This window comes from Scomber japonicus, chromosome 11, assembly GCF_027409825.1.
Source record: "Scomber japonicus isolate fScoJap1 chromosome 11, fScoJap1.pri, whole genome shotgun sequence".
Taxonomy (NCBI): domain Eukaryota; kingdom Metazoa; phylum Chordata; class Actinopteri; order Scombriformes; family Scombridae; genus Scomber; species Scomber japonicus.
Genome location: NC_070588.1, coordinates 6,482,257 through 6,504,966, shown reverse-complemented (window position 1 = coordinate 6,504,966; position 22,710 = coordinate 6,482,257). Strand labels below are relative to the sequence as shown.

General features: G+C 38.4%; 1 protein-coding gene across 1 annotated transcript; it reads right to left on the bottom strand.

The window, feature by feature from the left end:
• Nucleotides 1–285: 285 nt before the first annotated feature.
• On the bottom strand, nt 286–18,395 carry plcd4b (phospholipase C, delta 4b). The gene is made up of 16 exons (XM_053328123.1): nt 18,351–18,395; nt 14,609–14,659; nt 14,228–14,386; nt 10,686–10,914; nt 9,864–9,993; nt 9,367–9,598; nt 7,905–8,106; nt 6,786–6,930; nt 5,976–6,128; nt 4,193–4,357; nt 2,702–2,858; nt 2,443–2,559; nt 1,318–1,496; nt 1,078–1,210; nt 502–651; nt 286–406 (listed from the first exon to the last, which is right to left on the bottom strand). The coding sequence occupies exons 2-16, from the start codon at nt 14,625–14,627 to the stop codon at nt 315–317; spliced, it is 2,262 nt and encodes a 753-aa protein (XP_053184098.1). The 5' UTR covers nt 14,628–14,659; nt 18,351–18,395; the 3' UTR covers nt 286–314.
• Between the last annotated feature and the right edge of the window lie 4,315 nt (nt 18,396–22,710).

Genomic DNA, 22,710 nt, shown 5'->3' with positions numbered 1-22,710 from the left:
TTATCACTGAGATGCAAGTTTCCAGCCCCCCCGACAAAAAACACTGACACAGACTCCGCTTTGTTTAAGGGAAAATTGCTAAAAATCAAATTACAGTGTCTTATTTCTGACCATTTTTCCAGCTCACTGCTATTAGACCTACGATACGTAGGGGGGGAAATGTTAAATATGACACCCTTAACTTGGCCTGGAACTAGTTCAATATTAGATAAAACGTACTGGTACATGCTGTTCTCTTCTCTCAGGTTTCAGGTTTATGGAGACGATGGACTCCAGACAACCTCCGGCTTTTTTTATGCTCAAATTTAACGTCTTCATGTGAGCTCTGAGATGCTGATGTGAATGAAGAGTGAAGCTTGAGGGATTGCTGTTCCATCTTTAGAGAGCAGATGTATGTGACGATATCCTGGAAAAGGAAAAGAAGATTTGGATTAGATAAAAACTTTAATACAAAGTGGTATTTAGTGAATCCTGAGTTTTGGCTCCTTACACTTTGCTCACCTGTTTGGATGCACGTAAACGGGAGAGTGAACTGTCCCATGAAGTCATTTCTGGATGCCTTGTCGTAGTCCTCCACCACAAAGCGAACCAGGGCCAGCTCAGGTGTGCGGACGACAAAATTTAGAGTTTCATTCCACACCGGGTTAAAACCTGCAGGTAGAGGGCAGCAGAGGAGTGATGATGACCAACTGGGATGTGATTTAAATCATACTTTACATGATTATTCTTATTATTTCAAATTCTGGCTCTAATCTAAACTGTGTATATGTGGAAATTAACTACATGTATCAATCAAACTTTATTTATAGAGCACCTTTCATGCAAGTTAATGAAGTTCAAAGTGCTTCACAGTTGATTGACAAGCTGATAATAAAACAGAACAAGTGACAACATAAAGAAAAGGAATAAAAAAATGATGAAGGCATAAAAACAAAGAAAAGAAGAATGATAAAAAGGTAAAAAAAAAATTGAAGTAAAATAAATAAAAGGGGGAAAAACTAGATTACAATAGATTAAAAAGACAAAAAAAGTAAAAAGAGAGATTTTATCATCAAATACAACTAAACAGTCTCTCACCATTGTTGTTAATGTGAGTGGTCTCTTCTTTGGCCTGGTCCTGTGGTACTCCGTAGATCTCCACTCTGACCAGAGGGTCTACGATAGAGCCCTCTTTCTGGTTTACCTTTGGTAGCTGTTGGCCACTTATCACCTGATGAACACACACACATGGTTATGTTGTTTTATGTCTGATTTTCTGTAACACACATTAACATTAGTAAACCACAGTCAATCTAAACTTTTAATTTAGTTTTAAACCTGGAAGGATAAGCGGAGTGGTTTGCCGTTTTGCCGCTCCTCAGGTTTCTCGGGACTGAACTGTGTGTTTCCGTCTCTCATGAAGTCAGGTTTAAGGACATAGCCGCAGCAGCCATTCTGCCTGAAGAGCCCATCGTTCAGATCCATTTCCAGACCAGCCCTCTGGAAGTTCAGAGCCACTTTTGGGAAGAGAGAAGGAAATAATTTAATTAACAAGTAGTTTTTATTTTTGTGGCTGTGTCACATGATTTTCCAGACACGACACATCTATTTAGCTTTCTAGGTTCATGTGAGAAGACTGTCTTTCATCAATGACGCCACTCTGTGTCCTCATGACAGGAAGCGTCTGTCCTGTCACTTGTCTAGCAGCAGGGTTAAATGCGATGTGGCAGATCCTGACCTGACGTTGTGGCTTTAAGTGAGGGCATAGTGTCACAAATTCTACATTTAGCTGTTGTCATGTGTGAACTCAGTTTTTGTTATTTTGTGTTTTAACTGCATTTGCTAGATTGTTTTTGTCTTTATGGGTTAGGAAAATCCTGAAGCCAGCTGGGCTCATAAAACGCTGTCAAACCCTTTGGACAAATTAAAGAATGCAGCAAACACATATGCTCAGAGTTTCTTTGTGGCAACAGCAACAGCACTGTTTTATGTTTGTAACATTTGCTGCTCATATTTGGACAATTAAATTGTGCCGATTAACTCAACTGACATTGCAGGATTCTTAGGATTGAGTCCTGCATTGCTTCAATTTTAAAAATGTATTATCAGTGGCAGCAGCAGTATTTTAAAAAAAAGAAGTTAATCCTTTTATTAGTCCCACGATGGGGACATTTACAGTCTTACAGCAGCAAAGTGGATAGCAAAAATAGAAAATGCATCAATAAAAAGAATAAAGAACAATAAATAAGTGAGTAAAGAAGCAATAAGAACAATTGGAAATGAAAAATAAATTGTTAGTGTGTATATGTGGTTTTATTCTAATCTTGGTAACACTTAAAAACTTGTTGCTGAAGCATTCCAACATTTTCAGTCACATTCAAGACAAACAAAAATCAAATGTAAAGAATTGGAGTGACTGTGGAGGTATTTGATTTGACCAGCAGGGGGCGGTCATGTCCTCACCTATCTGGCAGCCCACGTTCCACATCTCCTGAGGGTTATAGTTGGAGGAGTCGGTCCTGAGGCCACTGGGATAAATCCTGCTCAGCTGCTTCGTGTTGTACTGCACAAAGTCTGTTCCTGAGGAAGAGTTCAACAGATGGGTTAAGAGAGAAAATCCGTTTTCTAAAGCATAAATAGAGAGAAATCTACCTGCTCCTCTATAGATAACACTGAGGACAACCGTACGTCTGTGTGTAAAGAAACTCGGCGTTCATGTTACCTGTCTCTTTAACAAGCCTCTTGGCCTTGGACTCAGAGAACGAAGACATTTCATAGCACTTGGCGTGCAAACGAGCATGCTCGAAGCCATGGAAGTGCACGCTCTTGCAGTAAACCACCAGGTCTGACAGCTCCCGGGAGAGTTTGGACTTGGATTTCTAAAAAGAATGAGAGAATTAAATGCCGATTTTAAAACACAATGAGGTGAAAGGTGGTCAAACAACAAACCCTAGCTCTGTTCGGAGTGACCTTGTGGTTTGGAAAAAAACATCTGTGTGAAATGATAAGAAGTCCCTTTTTCTGCCTCATCAACCACAATTAAAGCACTAAAAGCTTTAGTTAAACTGCTCACTGCTCTGCTGGGAAATGCTGTTTGTACTCCATTAGGCTGTTAATTTATTGAAATTTTAGTGCGTTTTAAGAACTGCTCTGAATAAAACATGTTCTTTGCCAATTAAATAAAGAATATAGAATCAGACTGAGAAACAAACCTGTTCCCACAGCTGAGAAGAAACACACTGGCTTCTGTTTTTCGTTATCCTCCTTCTTTCTCCCATATCTGCCTTCTTTTACATATCCTTGTTTCCTGTTTCTTTGTATTATCTCCCTTCTTTTACTCTTGTCTCGCCTTACTGTCTCTTACATGCCAACCCAGTTTCCTGTCTCCCTTTTTTTATCACTCTCCATTCAGTCTTGTCTTGCTTCACCGTCGCTTTTGATATCGTTCCTTGCCACCGTCTTCTGTCTTTCTTCACGTCCACTAAGCAGCTAAATGATGCTAAAAGAAATACAGCAAGTGATCTTAAATCTTATTGATCAGGAGTGGCCCACTGGATAACTTTGCAAAGTATGAAAATTGCAGTTTTAAAATAAAATGCATTGTTTTTTGTTCACTCGTCATTCACAGTCTTGGCTTCTGATCTGCTCATGGACATCAATCCACACAACTTGAGATAACTGACTTGCAATTTGATTCGGATTTGAAGGACAAATATGCCTCAATGGGCTTAGACACATTTTATTAGTATCTTTTATTATTATAAACCATCTAGCTGGGTTATCATAAGTATTATTACATATGTGCTGCAATTATGAGGCATGCGCTTTAACCACTCGACCACCAGGGAGCTCCCTAGTCTGGCCTAGTCTGGAAATTGGTCTGCATGTGGCTCCTGAACTAAAATAATTTTGATGATTTGATGAATCACCTATAACCAAAATGCAAACTGAACCGTTTTAAATACTCTTTCGTACCCACCTCCATCAAAATTTTACACCCTAGGAAGTGTGCAATAACTTGGAGTTCTGTTTGTGGATGTGTCATGAGTGTGTATGTAGCCTATGTGTACGTCTTTAGCTGTTATATGTATTTTATGTGTATTTATTGTCTGTAAGGGCAGCTACTACTATGCACTACGCACTTTGAGTCCATGACAAACTTCCCCTAGGGGACAATAAAGTATATTCTATTCTATAATCAAGAACTTTGTACCTTCTCATTTGGGTTTAAACATTCAGCAGGGAGGTCTTCTGCAGACGGGCTCTCAGCGTCACCGTTGGCCATCTCGTCTTCATCACTAACTAAATCCGTTTCATCGAGAGAACACTCTAGCCCGCCAATCTTCTTGGCTTTAAGTAAAATTTTCCCTTTCAGTTCCTGTAAAAAAGTGCAAATAATAATATTAAAGTTTAATTAGAGTTAAAGTGATAGAAGGAAATCCTTGTTGTTACAAATGTTGGTAGAAGTTGCTGAATGGATCCAGCAGGATTTGAGTGCTTGTCTTTACTACACCACCCAGACTACTCATTGAGATGGTCCATCTTCCTGCACTTTGCTGTCTTCTAACTAAATGCAGCAATACACCGCTATTTGATCGGCAGTGTCCTCAGAGGAATTCCTCATTGCATTTATCTGCCATTACTTGAAGTTAGCATTGATCGTCTGAGATGCTCTAATGGAAAATAGTTTTAAAAGTTATACTACTGCTTTTAGGATCAGTGCAAGATGGATGAGAAAGAACGGAAGTACCATTAATCCTTTAAAATGCCTCTGAATTGTTAATGATTTCAAAGAAGGAGAATCAGCTGTCAGAAAATATTTGTATCTTAAAGTCAATAACAGACTAAATGTGTACAGAAGCTTCTTGATAGATTTTAAAACATTGTTATTAGTCAACACAGGTTAGGGTAGGTCCAACACAGGTCCTGATTATGATGATGATGATGATAATAATATACAAACAAAGTACAGCTGAGGTTGAATATATTAACTTTTACAGGTATTAAACCAAATGAATGGACAAAATGAAGTATTGACCAGACAAAGCGCTGGATAGAATATTAAAGGGTCACCAAAGTTATTTCATTTCCTCCTCTTGGGACAATGAATGTACCAAATGTCATGATGATCAGTTCAATAGTGGTCAATATAATCCCAGACACAAAAAAATCACAAATATGAACCTCATGGTGGCGCTAGGGTTAGGGTTAGAGTATCACCAAATTAAATAGGGACCATCCTCTCAGCACCTTGAGTTACTTTAATGGCAATCCAACCAATTTGAGATATTTCAGTCTGGACCAAATTGGTGGACCAATCAACCAATGGACTGACATTAAGCTGCTAGCATGGCAAAAATAAAAAGAGTGGATAAGGTTTTAACTATTGTATAGCCATCACATTTTACATTATGCTTTCTAACACAGAGAGCGAATAGTTCATTGTTTTAGCATGCTAGCTGTGTGGCTGGTTGGTCTACTGCTTTAGTTCAGACTGAAATATCTCAACAACTACTGGATTGCTATGAAAGTTTGTCCAGACATTCATGGTCCCCAGAGAATAAACCACAATGACTTTTAAAGATTCTCTGACTTTTCATTTAGTGCCACCCGCAGGTCAAAAATATGTGGCTCAGAGTGACAATCACACCAAATTGATGCAGTTTGGTGCAGATATTAATTGTCTTTGTAAACTTTTAATCTTGCCTCATCATCAGGTCATAATTTCAATTTCTCCAATACTTTGGTTTATGGCTGCTGACTCTTACTCCTGTTATCTGACAAAACACTGAAAATCACAAATAACTTAATTTCAGGGTTGATTCACTGCCAAGACAACATGTTTAAATAATAAAAATCCCCATTTTAAAGATTAAATATCCAACACATGACAAATTGATAAAAGTAATTCCCCTAAAAGTTACTAAAATTGTAGGATTTGTGCTGCATTGTAATAGGATAGGATGAAAATGAAAGTAAGTAAGTTGGTGTCTAACCTGTGGAGAAGGGAGCTGTTGAGGGACTTGCCCATCCAGCAGAGAGGTCAGCAGCGTGTCACCCAGTATTTGGCGAAGGTGCTGGGCCATTACGATCTGCTGCTCCACACCACAGTGATTCTCCATAGACAGGATGACCGGGAAGTCAGATGCCTTTTTAAACAGGACAAAAAAAATAGTTATCAATGCTTATCTAATTGCTTTCTATCAGATACATGCTAAAACTGTAGCCAGCCACAGCAGCCGACGTGATTACAAATATTAGTTTGGCATGAGCGAGAGTTTCCACAATCCTCCACCACAACAGTTTCTTCATCATAACCTCCTAAAAACTTTGAGTAGGAAAGTTTGAGTAGGATAGCACAGAGAAGTGAAATAGAGACACATAAGAAGTTCCTGGTTGTTTTCCATGTAGGTCACTCAGCAGGGGTACATTTGATTCCAGGGGCAGGGAAGGTTACCAATTGCTCCATCTGGGCTTTACACTCCTCTAGGCACACATGCAAAAGACTGACAGCCTTTATGTAAGTGATTTATAACACATTGTCTCAATCAGCCAGCTCTGAGCCTAACTAGCCATGCAGAGCGTTTTTGGTTTTCATTTGTGGTTTTCACAGCATTTCAAAATGTCAGCAGTAATGTCTATTTTCAGTAACACTGTCTCTGTTATTATAACTAAACCACAGAGCATGCTGTCACGATTTTATAGGGATTTTTTCTTCTCTTCCACAGTAAATTGTTCACAGTGAGGTTTGAAGATTATACAGAGAATTCCTAAAAGACACGTAATTCAGAAAGTAATTCACCTACCTTGAAGGCATATTCTTTGAGCGTTGAGATGACATCTTTGAAGAGGATCTTTGAGGTCAGAGTGTGACCGTGGTACACGACGGGCTCTCCATCACTGCCGTCCCAGCAGTCCACCTCGACACAACGGCAGCCTCTCTTCAAGGCCCTATACACACACACACACACACACGCACACACACACGCACACACACACACACACACACACACACACACACACACACACACAATGTCAGTAATGAAACTTTATACGAACAATATGATATGATATGATACGGTACGGTTTGGCACTATACTATACTATATTGATACTGTACTATACTACATTGTACTATATTGTACTATACTATTATATACTATATTGATACTATACTATACTATATTGTACTATATACTATTATATACTATATTGATACTATACTACACTATACTACTATACTATATTGTACTATATACTATTATATACTATATTGATTCTATACTACATTAAAATATACAATACTATACTATACTAAATTGATACTATACTATATTATATTGTACTATACTAAACTATACAATACTGCACTTTACTGTACTTAAACATTGCACAACCTACCTACACATCAAGCCTATATACACTTTAGAATTTTAATACTTATATTAAGTGTAATTATAATTTAATATAATATAATTAGACTGAATATATTTATATACTTTGGGGTTTTTTGTATTTGAATTTTATCCTTTAAATGTCTTTTTCTAATTATTATTCTTATGGTTCACTAGCTTTTTAAGCACAGCCTCCAGAGTATGACACCTTGTATGAGCATGTGACAGAAAATGTTTATTTAATCTTGTAGAAACAAATATGTGTTATAAAACACTGGGATAGCACACACCCATCTATGAATTTACAACATGGATCAACTTAATCTATTCTGGGAAAAGTCGGCTACTGAAGTCTTTCCCTGTTTTTTCAGCTCCACCTCAGCTCCCTGACAGATTACTTGTCATCACTGAATCTCTCTGGCTCACATTTTATTATCCTATATGTAAAAATCATCTTCTAGTACTCCAGGCAGGTTAAAACGCTGACTGTGAATAAATCACTGTATGTGTGGTGTGTCCAGCAGCTCTCACTGGATGTACGCCTCCAGGCTGCTCTGCCCTCGGAGCTGGTCCTCCATGAGGTAGGTGTTGTGTGAGGAGGAGATGAAGTAGTGGCTGAGCGGCTGGCTCATGTCCTGGTGAAGATCCACATGTTCAGGTTTAAATATGGAGCCCTCCTGGGAGCACAGGTACATCTGGAAGCCATCTAAAGACATGGCGCCTTGTGTTTTGGCTGCACGGAGGAGATGATACAGATAGAGTTGGCACAGGAGCACAATCCAGGTTTATTTAGTCATAAAACATTTGAAGGTTGTTCAGATAATACATTTGCAAAAAGTCTGAATGCATCACTATTTTATTTCAGCATTGGCGGATCAAAAGGCAGCACAGCTCTCATCGTTTACGTCATTTCAGAGGTGCTGGAGTTTAAACAAAGTCATCCACACAGTTAAATGATGTCTGTTGGATGGGAAGGTTGGTCTGGGTGTTAGTCCACCACTTTGGTCCAGACTAAATAAAAAAATGAACCTTGTACAGACATTCATAAACACCAGAGGATGATTTGATGATGCTCTGATGTTTTCCTTACAATGCCACAAGAAGGGTTTAAACCAAGGATGTCAAACATGCGGCCCGTGGGCCAGAACAGGCCCGCCAAGGCGTCCAATCCGGCCCACTTTACTCAAATTTGGCTGCATATGGCCCTCACGAAAATTAGGTTTGACACCCCTGGTTTAAGCTATTGAGTGGGTTACTGTGTAATCTGCTGCAGTTTTCGTTTAGCACCACGATTAGGTCAAATTTATCTTCCAAATACCTGCAAAACTTTCACTGCGTCACTGTGTCCTGATATCAAAATGTTTACAGTTTAGAATCAAACACTTTTATTAATCAAAAGTCCTCAAAATTGTGAAAATGCACACCTGATTTTGCAACAAGTGCATTGGAGAAAAGTGAGAAAAGTTCACATGCACTGTCTCGCTTACTGCTGAAATATTTGAGCTGGAATATTTAGTTCAGTTTAATACAAAAAAATATAACACATGAGAGATCAACCTGCACCTGTATTAGCAAAGCTTTTTCAAGCAAATACTTCTCCAGTTTAAATGATCATTTAAATGATTTACAGATCCAGTTTAAATGTTCATCCTTGACCTTGGAAATAGCAATTTGATAAATAAAAATGATCAAAAGGTTCATTTACTTAATTGATGAAGGCCATGCAGATATGCCCTGGCTCACTATAAAGTAAAAACCTTGTGATGGTGTTTTCGTCTTTCTTATCTAAATGTAATGTATGGTATGTAAGAATGAGAAAGGTGTAAATCATAAAAGGCAATAAAACAAAGTGCTGCTGAGGGATTTTAAATCAACAATAAATGTCTAATATTAAATTAAAACAGCTTATACACATTTCATTACTATATTTCAGTACATGCACGACTGAGGTAACACTTGAAGATGCAACTTACAGTCACTTTCAGTCTTTTACCTGTTTCAGATGGTTCATAGCGGCCGATCAGCTGCTGGGCGTACTGTGCGCTGCGCTCTCCCTCATGTTGCTCGATCTTCAGGAAGCTCTCCAGCTCCTCCACCATTAACTTCTCTCCATCTGCAGAGTAGTCCTGAAACACCTTCCACACTTCATCCCGCTGAGTCAGCATCTTATAGAAGAGGACAAACTCCTCCATTTCCAAAGAGTCGCTCTCTGACTTGTCGGCCATCTGTGGACAAAAAGGAATTAGATAGATGGATGGATGGATGGATGGATGGATGGATGGATGGATAGATAGATAGATAGATAGATAGATAGATAGATAGATAGATAGATAGATAGATAGATAGATAGATAGATAGATAGATAGATAGATAGATAGATAGATAGATGGGTTAGGGTAGGTAGGTGGATGGATGGATGGATAGACAGATAGATAGATAGATAGATAGATAGATAGATAGATAGATACTCCTGTCGTGCCAAAATCTCACCGTGAAGAGATGCCAAGCGTGTTCCTCATTCATCTCTACATTCATCATCTTCAGCAGCTTCTTCACCTCTTTGAAAATCATCTTCCCGTCTTTGTTTTTGTCGGCCTTCTGAAACCAGTCCCTCACCCATCTGATAGGATGCTGAGGAAAACTCCAGCTCTGATTTTTAAGACTGTATTTGTTTGTTTATTCTTTATATTTTAATGTAGAATAAATGTTACTTAGCTTCCTAGAGATGAACACAATAGTTAGTCTGACTGTTCTTACTGCCATTTACAAATAGAAAGGATTAGTATGTATGCCCCATAATCTCCATATTGTTTCATTCATAAATTATGTTTGTTAATCCTGACTTCTACCTCATACAATAAATTTAATTCAACAGTTCTGCTCATGAAATACTGTGTTTGCAACCTTCCTCCAGATCAGACTACATGTAATCAGACTACTTGGAGTTTGGCAGATAAAAGACAAGAGATGAGCCAATCTTTGATATCAGCCAACACTAGAATAAACAATATAATAATAATAATAAATACAGGAAGAAGGAAGGAAGGATGGAAGGAGGGAAGGAAGGAAGGAAAGAAAGAAGGGTGGAAGGAAGGAAGGGAGGAAGAAGGAAGGAAAGGAGGAAGGAAGGATGGAAGGATGGAAGGAAGGGAGGAAAGGGGAGGAAGGAAGGAAAGAAGGACAGAGGTAGGGAGGAAGGAAGGAAGGATGGATGGATGGAAGGAAGGAAGGATGAAAGGGAGGAAGGATGGAAGGAAGGAAGGAAGGACGGAAATATATTTGATCTACAACAGTGAAAAAGTGAAAAGATACTGGTCAAGCTTCTCCTTCGCATCCATCGTCTTAGCCCTGTGAATCAGCTTGCGCACTCCCTGGATCCACGCCCGTGCCTCCTCGGGGGACTCGGCCACCAGGTCCAGGTTGCCTTGGCGACCATGAAACACCAACGTGAAGCAGAGGTCAGCGGGGAAATCCTCTGCGATGCTCTGCAAGACCTCAGACTGGTGGCCCTCGCGCACAGCCTCCACTTCAGTGACCGAGACTGGGACACAATCAGAGTGAGGTTAAAGAAACAAGAGAGTTATATTACTAATGCCTTACATATGCGTCCAGCTCAGCTCATGGGTGTGTTTAAGACTTTTGCTCTTGTTTTTCAAGTGACAGTTAGTCTCACAAGTGCATGTAAATTGGCAACAAAACTTAGGTTATACTTATTAATTATGATTGGATTATAGTCCCATTTTCGTATTTTGCATTTCTACTAACCTGTATCTGTAAGTTTTAGTCATTTTTCTGTAGTTGTCAGCAGGATTTTAGAGATATGACTATCAGGAACCACTATTGCTGAAAACTTGTAATGTCAATGATTTGAGGCTTATACTGTACCATGGCTGGGTCGAAAATATATTGGGCTTTATTGACCCCCATTATACATAAAAGCACCATTTCCAAGACTCCTAACTCTACCTGCACTGGGTTTTCTATGGAGAGGCAAGGCATTTATTTATATAGTACATTTCAACAAGGTGATTCGAAGTGCTTTACATAAAACACAAAAATGCATCAAGACAGGATAAAGGATAAAAGCAACAGATGAGCTAAATAAAAAGACATTTAAATGGTAATGAAAATAAGCTAAAATAGAATAAGACAGATAGAAAACAGGAGAGTTAAAAGTTACAGTTGTATTTTAAAACTCTGTATTGCAAGTATTTACTTTAGGGTCAAAAATATATTGGGCTTTATTGACCCCCATTATACATAAAAGCACCATTATTTTCCAAGACTCCTAAACCGGACTAATTCTACCTGCACTTTTCTATTGAAAGACAAGTCAAATGTATTTATATAGTACATTTCAACAACCAGTCGATTCAAAGTGATTTACATAAAACATAAAAATTCATCAAGACAGGATAAAGGATAAAAGCAACAGATGAGCAAAATAAGAAGAAATATGATTAAAAGTGTTAAATTGGTAATGAAAATAAGCTAAAATAGTATAAGACAGATACAAAACAGGAGAATTAAAAGTTACAGTGCAGTGTGAGATATTAACCCTTACATTTTGAGTCTTCAGTTGTGTTTTAAAACTCTGTATTGCAAGTATTTACTTTATACGGAAGCGTATTGCATTCACTTCCTGGTTTTTCTGGTTTTTCTGTTTTTCTAAGTAATTTTTTCTCTCCCGTTTTTCTGACTAATTTTTTTTCCTGTTGTTCTGGCTATTTTTTCCCCTGTTTTTCAGGGTAATTATTTTTCTGTTTTTCGTGGTAATTTTTTTCTCTGAATGATCGAGATACTTCGAAATTCCTGCAAGAACATCCAACCTGCTGTAGCCAGCCAGAATGCATTTTAGATGCATCATCTTGTATCCATGGAGCATGCCATGAACTTTAGAATATGCACCAATAAAGACTAAAATAATCAAAGTCCTAAAACTAGATTTTAATACAAGGTTTCTTCTACGTAACTGAGAAAAACACATTTTTAATTAATTAAAAGTATAACCAGTTGATATCAGCTAACCCTGAGGCTCTAAGGGGCCTTTGGGTGCCTGAAGCTTTGCCCGTCTGATAATCTAATCTTGCCCTGAGATGAGTTTCTTAAGGGAACATCTTGACACTTTGGTAAAGTTTCCTCTGTAAATCAGATGAGAAAACTGATCCTACTCTCATGTCTGTGCTGTAGCCGGAGCCAGCAGCCCGTTAGCTTAGCTCAGCATAAAAACTGGAAGATTTATAGAAGCGCCTGAGCTTCTGCGGTGGCTGCCTCTAATCTCTGGAACAGCTTAAATATTCATATAAGAGCTGCTCAGACCAGGGGTGTCAAACTCACTTTAGTTCAAGGGCCAGATACAGCCGAATTTGATCTCAAGTGAGCCGGACTAGTAAGACCATTGCATAATAACCTCCAAATAATATATAATCACACAATCACGACTTGGACTATTTCACAAACTGCACTTTAATGTACACGACTGTGCCAGAACAGTATATTTTCACTTTAAAACCTTTAAAACAATAACAAACTCAGGTATCTTAACATTCAACACCAATATTACTCCTGTAGATAATATTACTATTTTTCTTTTTATTGCTTGTGTATTAACTTATTTATTGTTCTTTATTCTTTCTATTGATACTCTTTTTTTATTTTTTACGATCCACTTGCTGCTGCAATAATGTAAATTTCCCCATTGTGGGACTAATAAAAGAATATCTTATCTTATCGTAATATTTAATTCTAATCTAATTTAATCTAATTTAATCTAATATAATCATCTATTTACAAAACAGATTAACATGCCGAGATGTCTTAAAAATGAGTCCAGTTTCAACAATATTATGTCTCATTTTTTCCAGTGTATTCTGCACAGAAGCTGCTGATTTACATTTTGCATGTTCAACATATGAATAATTTAAATATGACCACAACATATATATTCATTGTTTTTTTAAGAGAGTTGTATTCATGGTCAGGATGGAAAAACTGAAGCAGCAGAAAAAATTTGAATGACTTTTCTGCAATTTTCATACTTTGCAGAGTGGGCCAGACTGGACCACTTGGCGGGGGCCGGTTCTGGCCCATGGACCGTATGTTTGACACCCCTGGTTTAGACCCTAAAAACGATCACTACTGAAGACTCATCTCTTCTCGCTCGACGTCTTAACGTCATCTTCTCTTGTGCTGCAATTCTTTTATTTATTATCTTATAATGTTCATTGTTTTTTATTTATTCATGTTTCCATATATTAAACCTGTTCAGCACTTTGGTCAACAGTGAGGTTTTTTTTATAATGTGCCATACTAATAAATGTTGACTTGACTTGGAGAGCGCTAGCCTGGCTCTATCCAAAGGTAGCAAAATCTGCTTGGCCAAGGCGAGTTTATTTATATAATATAATTCAAACAGCCTGCTAGTAAAGCCCTTACACTTCAAATTTTGTACTGATTAAACAAACAAGATACTTCAAGATACTAGTAAGTAGATTGTTGTTAGCTTTGGACGCCGCTGTGCTGGCTGTTGCCCCTGTTTCCAGACTTTATGCTAAGCTAAGCTAACTAAGCTTCATGTTTACTGCACAGAATTGACAGTGGTATCAAATCTCCTCATCTATCTCTCTGCAAGAACGCTGATGAGCATATTTCCTAAAATAATGAGTTATTCCTTTAGGCATGGAAATCTGGCTGATAGGTGAGATTAAGACTTTGGCCCAATCCTAGCAAGGAAAATAGGGTTTGTATGCAGCCTCGTGTTCCAAGTCCATATTTTAACTGTTTGAAATGACCCTCACAATTTCAAGGAAGGAAAGCAAAGCAACGAAACACACGCACATAACCTCTGTACTTACAAGTGGAATGGCCTCTCCCCGCCCGTCTGGACTTGTGCCAGATGGTCTGGCTATCGGCCAGGAGTCGGAAATGCCGATTCTTCTTCCACAAACGGGACTTCACCTTCCTCAGAGTCGAGCCCGCCAACAGCACCTTGACATCTGGGTCATCTTGGATACCTGTGCAGAGTCACATAAAAAAGGTAATAATCAAGTCATACCTTAGATACTACAGACCAGAGGAAAGGATTGGTAACTAATTGCAATGAATGGCTCAACTTTGACAATATATGGATTCAAATATGCTCATCTCAACTTCTATTAGATCACAAATCTTCTAATCAAACTACAAATCCATTAAGATTTCTGTACCTTAAGTCTAGGTGAATATCATTTACTCACGTGAACCTTCAGGATCCATCGCTACCCTTAAGTCATGCCAATGGAAATTTGCTGCTGAAAAGAAGCAGATGTTAGCGGACTGACCCAAATGCTTTGTCCTCTGCAACCCAAACAAAACAGATTTTCGCAAAAACTTTATATTGATAAACTACCTGAATACAAATGATCACACGATAAAAAATTAATCTCCATTTATCCAAGAAAAAAAGGGATTGCTAAGCACACTTTTAGCAGCAGCCTTGGTCAGATCCTTCAGAGATATTTCACTGAAAGGCATCTTGATAGCAGCTGTTGACGAAGGGCTTTTTACTTCAGTTTGCCCAAACAGGATTTCCACCCACTGACCTTAAGAAATATGTCCTTTCATAAACAAGAAACCAGTATGCTTTGGTTAACAGAATTATAATAATTTGGGCAATAAGATCATGGCCGCAAGCACGGCCGGATCTACCAATACGGGCAATCTGGTTCCCAGTGACCTTTGACCAGAAGATGGAGCACTTTTTTTGTTTTGTTTCCATCTGACATCAGCGTTATCCAATCGGAATAAAATAAAAGCTGTTTGGGGGGACATGAGCTTCAGTGCCAAGGGGCCCCAAGGGGAACTAATGCAACCTTATAAGGAGGCATAACTGTTGCCATTTTTTAGGGGGAAGAAGTGTGTTGGGAAATATCTCCTTAGCATTTGTCCACATCTGCTCTAAGGGCACTAAAACAGACTGAAAGCAGAGCAAATAAAGATCAGTGGAATTAAAAAACGTGGAGCGAATTGACAAAAGCTGCAAGGATATAACAGATTGTCGACTATCCGAAACTGCCCGAGGTATTCTCGAGTTGGCATGAGTCTGCATTTAAATCTCGAGCCAGTCACGCTCTTTGATTATTAGGTGCAGGGAGACTGAAAGAGAGGCAACTGCTGTGTCAGACTGTGTGCTGACTCACACACAACCAGCAGTCTGTGCTGCAGTCATTCAAGATAATGTCCAGATTCATGATGCCTGTAATGAATTAGTCTACTCAGAAAACAGGCTCTCAAGAAAATGAAGCTCATATATATATATACAGTAGTTTATGTGTATTTTTATTAGGTAGGATAGCAGCGTGGCTCGATGAATTTACTTTCAATCTGCTGTGGCCCAGACTGAAATATCTCAACAGCTATTGGATGGATTGCTATTAAATTTTCTGCAGACATTTACAGCTCTCGGAGGACGACTCCTACTGAGTTTGGTGATTCCTTGACTTTTTTTTCCTCTAGCGCCACCATGCTTGATTTTTAGTGAAATGTCTCAACAGCTATTAGATTTATCTTTTTACATGTTTAAATGGACTGTCGCTCCTCGGCCCTTTGTGCAAAATGCATCAAGAGACTCTAAAGCTGCAGCAGATCCAGCATCAGCAGCTTCAAGAGGAAACTGTAAAGTCTCATTCTGCAAAACATCTTTCACGCAAATGGCTTTTTCTCTATGAAAGAAAGCAGAAATCCACAAAAACACTTTAAATTTATTGCACACTTCACCAGTTTTTAAGAGACTCACCAAATCCTGGCTAATTCAGCAACAAACCTGTACTGATGTCATAGTTTTATGTGTCTATTGTTGTGCTTTGTATCATTTTACTTTTCTCATTGTCTTTTTTTATTCTGTGCTGTTTTGTATTTATTTTGCAGCTGCACTTGGTTCCTTTTTTTTTTTTTTTTTTTAACATTTTTTAAGTAATTTAATCTCTTACCTTCACAAAAACCCTTCTAGGTACAGGTGTTGCAAATTAGCATTAACTATAAACACTGTGATACTTGCATCAGACAGTTGTTACAGCCTGTTTATGTATATTGCAACCCTTAAACGCTGTTTTGGGTCACATTTTACCCTTTTTTTACATTTCGAAGCTGTAAAAACACCCTAAAGACATTTCTTTAGCTTGACTTTTCCTTATGTGACCCACAATATACAAAAATGTAAATAAAATGCATATTTTTTTGTTTTTGTGCAACTGATAGACCTTTTTTGTGTATATAAATGTACAAATTTGACCTGTATTTCTGTTTTTTATTCATATATCACAATGTAAACATGTTGTATTCTTCATATTCTAAATAGTGATTATGAATGTTGTTGTTTTTTACCATAAATGAATAGAATAAGCTCTGTGTGCTCTCTGATAGCTTCACTAAGGATTAATCAAATATTTATTGATGACTGACGGGGGGATTTATGAATGCTAATTGGCGTAGAGACTAATTATGAGTCAGAATAGGAAGAGTTTGTAAGGGTTAAAAATAGACCATATTGACATGAAATTGTGTACAGAGGCAAATTTGAGATGTTGGGCTAAACAAATAAAAATGGACTTAACCTGATTTGATTTTGGCTCCAGATGTTTAGTCTTTTATAACATCTGAATTAACCCTAAAATCTAATATAGGACAGCTTTATGAAAGAAGTCACAGAAATGTCTCAGAGTGCTTTAAAATCACTACAACACACACACACAGCTACTGCTATCCACAACTCCTCATAAAGTGTCTAATTAAAAGCAGATAAATTGACAAAGAAGTCAATGTTTTATCAGTGAAAGCTAATAAATTCCTTCTCTCTGTTATTCGCTGGTAAATGTGGATCCAACATTCCCGGGCAAAAGGAAGGATTTGTCAAGTCTGGGTCACAATATTCCCTCCTGACATCAATCCTTTCCTTTCATTGTCTCCTGAAACAACAAAATATAATATTGAGTTCCTTTTGCTTCACAGCCTCCTCTGGCAGGTTTATGAGAAAATGAGCTCTCACCATCTTAAGACTCACGTGACTCGTTGGCAATTGCTTCACAATTTGTTATTTATCACATTCCTGCTGAGAAAAAAAAAAAAACAGGCTAACCATGAAAGCAAGCGAGTCTTATTTTCCACAACTGTTTTGCTCCATAAACTCATGAGCTCTTTTAATGTTCTGTTCTTTCACTGCAGAGCCACGTCAAACACTTCTTCTTCTTCTTTTTCTTTTTTCTTTTTTTAATTTTCCACATGCTACAGTTCAAAGTTTAACACACCCTCTTTCAAAACTTCAGTGCAACACATTCAAACTACAATTAGGTCACATTTATATTGTATTATGTTATATTTATTTTGGGGGGGGGCCCCACGGTGAAGTGTTTTGGATAGCTGCTCTCTCTCTCTCTCTTTCTCTCTCTCTCTCTCTCTCTGTCTCTCTCTCTCTCTCTCTTTAAAGCAAAATGAGTCACACAAGGCCACTGCTTCAGGGACTTGACTGACCACACACGCAAACACATAAACACACACACAAAGACATGACTCATGGGGATATCTGACAGGATGGAAATTGAGAATAAATAACTTTGACATGACTTTCTTTGTACTTGTATGTCATGTGCTTCAATATATTTGAGTTTAAGTCCATTTAATCAAAGGAATGTTCCCGTTTTCCTCACTGCAATCCTCATATTTACCCGTGACTGCTTTCTCCCTCCTTACACACAATTATGTGAAGAATCTTACAAATGAATGCCGGCCCAATAAAACTCCATATATAACTCCAAATGACAGCGGCGAGAGGGGAGGAGGGGAGAGGGCAAAGTAAATTAGAACCAGAGGTAGAAATATGAGAAGTAAAAGCATCACTTTAGCAAAAGCCTGCATGCATCTGCAGCTATAAGGAAAGAGAAGAATGACTCAAACTAACTGCAAAAGGGGAAGTAAAGGTATATTTACCAAAAGTGCAGGACTCACCAGGAGTGTTGTGATGAATGAGGTGGGTATACTTTAAAAGACAGCTCTCCCAGTGAGGGCCTCAGGTACTGAATGGGATGGCCGGCTTCAGAGAGGAGGTCCCAAGGAGGTGTGTGTGTGTATGTATGTGTGTGTGTCTGTGTGTGTGTGTGTGTGTCACGGCGTCCCCGTTATCCTGAGATCCAGACTCAGACAGTGTCCTGGGACTGTTTGCAGAGCTGCGGGCAGAAGGAAATCTGGCTCACTTCTCTCCTCTCTCCACTCTTCACTCAGAAACCTGATTCCCTGCGCTGCTTGCATGCTTGCACACTCCACTCCCATCCCTCCTCCTCCTTCTCCTCCTCATCTTCCTCTTCCTCCTCCTGCCCGCCCCCCTCCCTCCAGCTTTCCTTCCTTTCCGTGCCACTCCCTCACTCGGCTATCCGCAGATCCCTCTGCCTGCCTCGCCTCATTCTTTCTGTGTCCCTGCCTCATCCTGAAGGGCGACGGTGGACGCTCTGCAAGGCTTACAAAGTGACTGTATCAGTACTGATAATATAAAACAATTCTGGGAAGAGGTCTGCTGTGTTACGGGGGGGAAGAAGCCAAATTATGAAACAAGGACAATTACATATTGTTCTCTCTCTCTCTCTCTCTCTCTCTCTCTCTCTCTCTCTCTCTCTCTCTCTCTCTCTCTCTCTCTCTCTCTCTCTCTCTCTCTCTGCAGAAGTAATTAAAAATCAAAAGAGTGCCCCGACTAAGTATATGTGCTCCTGTCCAGCCAAATCTGATACAGTATGATGTGATGATATCCAATGTATAGCACATTTCAACAACAAGGTAATTCAAAGTGCTTTATAAAAAAAACATAAAACATAAAAAATGCACCAAGACAGGATATACAATCAACACCTGGCAATATAAAAAAGGCATTTAAATATGATTAAAGGGGTTAAATTGGAAAAAGTAATTAAACTGAAATAGAATGAGACATAAAAGAGTGACTGTGCAGTGTAGCGTGTTAACCCTCAAATTTGGATTTAATTAGAAAGCAGCTGTGATTTAAGAGAGTTGGAGCAGACCTGCTGACTTCTGGGAGTGTCTTCCAGATATGTGGAGCATAAAATCTAGTTAGAGGACTATATTGTGAAACATATTGCAGAGCAGAGCCTTGATTGGTAGATGGGTTGTCAAATTACGAATCAGGGTTGGCAACATGAGCAAAAAAAAACATCTTTAAAAATTGTCTTAAAAGCAGCATCAGACTTGTTCAAATGTATATTTTTGTTGGTTTTATGTTATTTAAAAGAACATTTGCACCATCTTTTAAACCTAAAGTAAGACTGAATGCTCCCGAAAATGTCATTTGGTGTAACCACAAAATAATGATAAATATATAATCAACATTTTATCCACCTACAGTGTATTTAAGTGGACTTATACTAATAATTACTTCATTTAAAAATATAAATGGTTCCTGATCTCCATGGTTACCCAGATTAAATGTAATATTTATAACAATAGTATTCCATTAGCTTTATTTAATATAAAAGTTATAATGTAAGATCATGCCAAACTAGTTGATATGGTGTTTTTAAGCAAGTTGAATTGTTTGGGACAAAGTTTTCATGGTTACACCACTTAGACATTTTTACCATAATCCTCTAATATATTCTCTCAAAATGGATTAAAAGCAGAAATTTGATGCTGGGTCCACAAAAAAAATAAAGTGTGCAAGTTATTCATACATTTATTTCACATTTTAACCCCTTTAAATCTGATTACACCACGTGGACACAAAAAAAGACATCATTTACCCAGACTATGTTTTAATTGCATTTATCCTACAGCTCTAATTTCACTCCCAGTTTCATTTGAACCTGTTTTAACATGCAAAGCAAATAACTGAATATCAGCAGCTGGTAATGCACCAAAAATGGAAAACATCACTTTCCTCACTGCAGGATTTTCAACCCAGTCTACCTAATGTACTCTTCCACTTTACAGGCTCCACGGACCAGACCTGTAATGACTTTTGCTACTAAATGTTAAAGATTAAAAAAAAAAAGATGCACACACAAACACACACACATACAAACACACACATACACACACACATACACACACATACTATACACACTTAGGAGCATCTCCCGCAGGGACCAGATCTGCTCACAGATGGAGGGCTTATGAGCGGAGCTGTTTCCGTGATCCATGACGTCCATCTCGGTCATTTTGAGGATAATGGAGTCTACAAGGGGGGCAAACAATCTGTTAATGTACCGGTAAAAGGAAAAGTACACGCATCATCCATGGAGTTTGAGGGGCTGCTAGAGAGAGAGCACTCAGTAGACACGTGTGAGCCACTTCTTCATGTGAGGCCTTATCAACTTTCTAAATTTGTGTAATTATTTAGTCATTTAAAGGTTTATTTTGAAGTATTCCCTCATTAAATATATTCATTTTGGGGTATTTATCTTATTTTCATAGCATCACTGATGACACCGCTGTATTAGGAAGATCATCTGAGCTGCTTTGTTGCAATCAAAACCCAAAGAGGAGTAGAGTTGAGACTGATTGATTAATGAGTCGATTAACAGCTCAATTAATCAGCAACAATTGTGATAAGCTATTAATCATTTCATGTGTTTTAACAACCAAAAACAGCAACTGGATTTACTGATTTTCTGTGTTTTATCATTAGGAATAGAATATCTTTGGCTCACTGTAAAGATCACTCTCAATTTTTCTAACTTTAAAATAAACTATAGATCAGGGGTGTCAAACTAAATCACTAAAAGGAAGGAAGGATGGAAGGAAGAGAAGAAGGAGAATACAAGAAGGAAGGAAGGGAAGATCAGAAGGAAGGAATGAAGGGAAGAAGGACAGATGTAAGGAAGGAAGGGAAGATCGGAAGGAAGGAATGAAAGATGGAAGGAGGGAATGAAGGAAGGAAGGAAGGGAAGAAGGACAGATGGAAGGAAGCAAGGAAGGAAGGGAAGAAGGACAGATGCAAGGAAGCAAGGAAGGAAGGACAGATGGAAGGAAGGAAGGAAAAAAGTAGGAAGGAAGGATGGAAGGAAGGAAGGAAAAGAGGAAGCAGGAAACTGGGCCGGATTGGACCTCTTGGCGGGACGGTTCTGGCCCACGGGCCGCATGTTTGACACCCCTGCTATAGATGATTAAATTAATAATTAAACAAATAAGAATTGATAAGGAACTTCTCTATTAGATAAGAGTCCAACTCAAATCATGTGTCAGTATGTAATAAATAGAGATGGCACATATATATTAATTACTTTTCTGTCCTCATATTTCATTTTTTATGTCTCAAAATAAATGCAGAATAACAGCGCTTCATCTGAGAAGGTCTTGGCTACTTTAATATAATCCAAACCCAAATTTAGAGCAGAGTTGAGCAAATTAACACTTTAATTTATGAGTCAATTAACAGCTAAATTAATCAGCAACAATCTTTGTAAGCAATTAATGATTTCATGTGCAGTTTTTCTGTATTTTATCATTTTGAACAGAATACCTTTGTCTGACTGTAAAGCTTGTTCACTATTTTTCCAACTTTTAAAAAAACTTAAAATGAGTAATTAGACAAATAACTGACACATTAATCAACAGGGAAACTAAATGTTAGATGCAATCCAACTCAAATAATGTGTCTTAGCATATAATAAAATATAGATGACACAGCCCAAGTATTTAATACCTTTCTGTCTTCATATTTCATTTACTGTGTCAAAATAAATCTGAGATACATTCAGCTTTATTTAATCTGATGCAGATAAATAATGCTTCATCTTCATCTGGAAGGATCCTGGGTTCAGATTCAGCAGCCAGCGGAGGACTGTCTGGGTGCAGGTTTTATATGCAGGTATGATCAATTGATGACTTTCCCTTTAACCTTTGTGTCGTCCTCCCAGGTCAAATTGACCCCGTCTGTTTTGACTGTTCCTTCTTTCCTTCCTTCCTTCCTTCCTCCTTCCTTCCTTCTTTCCTCCGTCCTTCCTTCCTCCCTTCTTTCCTTTCCCCACCTCCTTCCTCCCTCCATCCTTTCCTTCCTTACTCCCTCCCTTCCTTCTTTGCTCCCATCCTCCCTTCTTCCCTCCCTGCTACCTTCCTTCCTTCTTTCCTCTGTCCTTCCTTCCATCCTTTCCTCCCTCCCTTCCTTTTTCCTTGCTCTCTTCCTCCTCCCTTCCTTTACTCCCTTCTTCCCCTTTCCTTCTTCCTTCCTTCCTCCCTCCTTTCCTTTATTCTTCCTTCCTTCCTCTCTCGTTTAATTCCTTCTTCCTTCTTCCCCCCTCCTTCTTTCTTTCCTTCCTTCCTTCCTTCTCTCCTTCCTCCCTCCCTCCTTTCCTTCTTTCTTCCT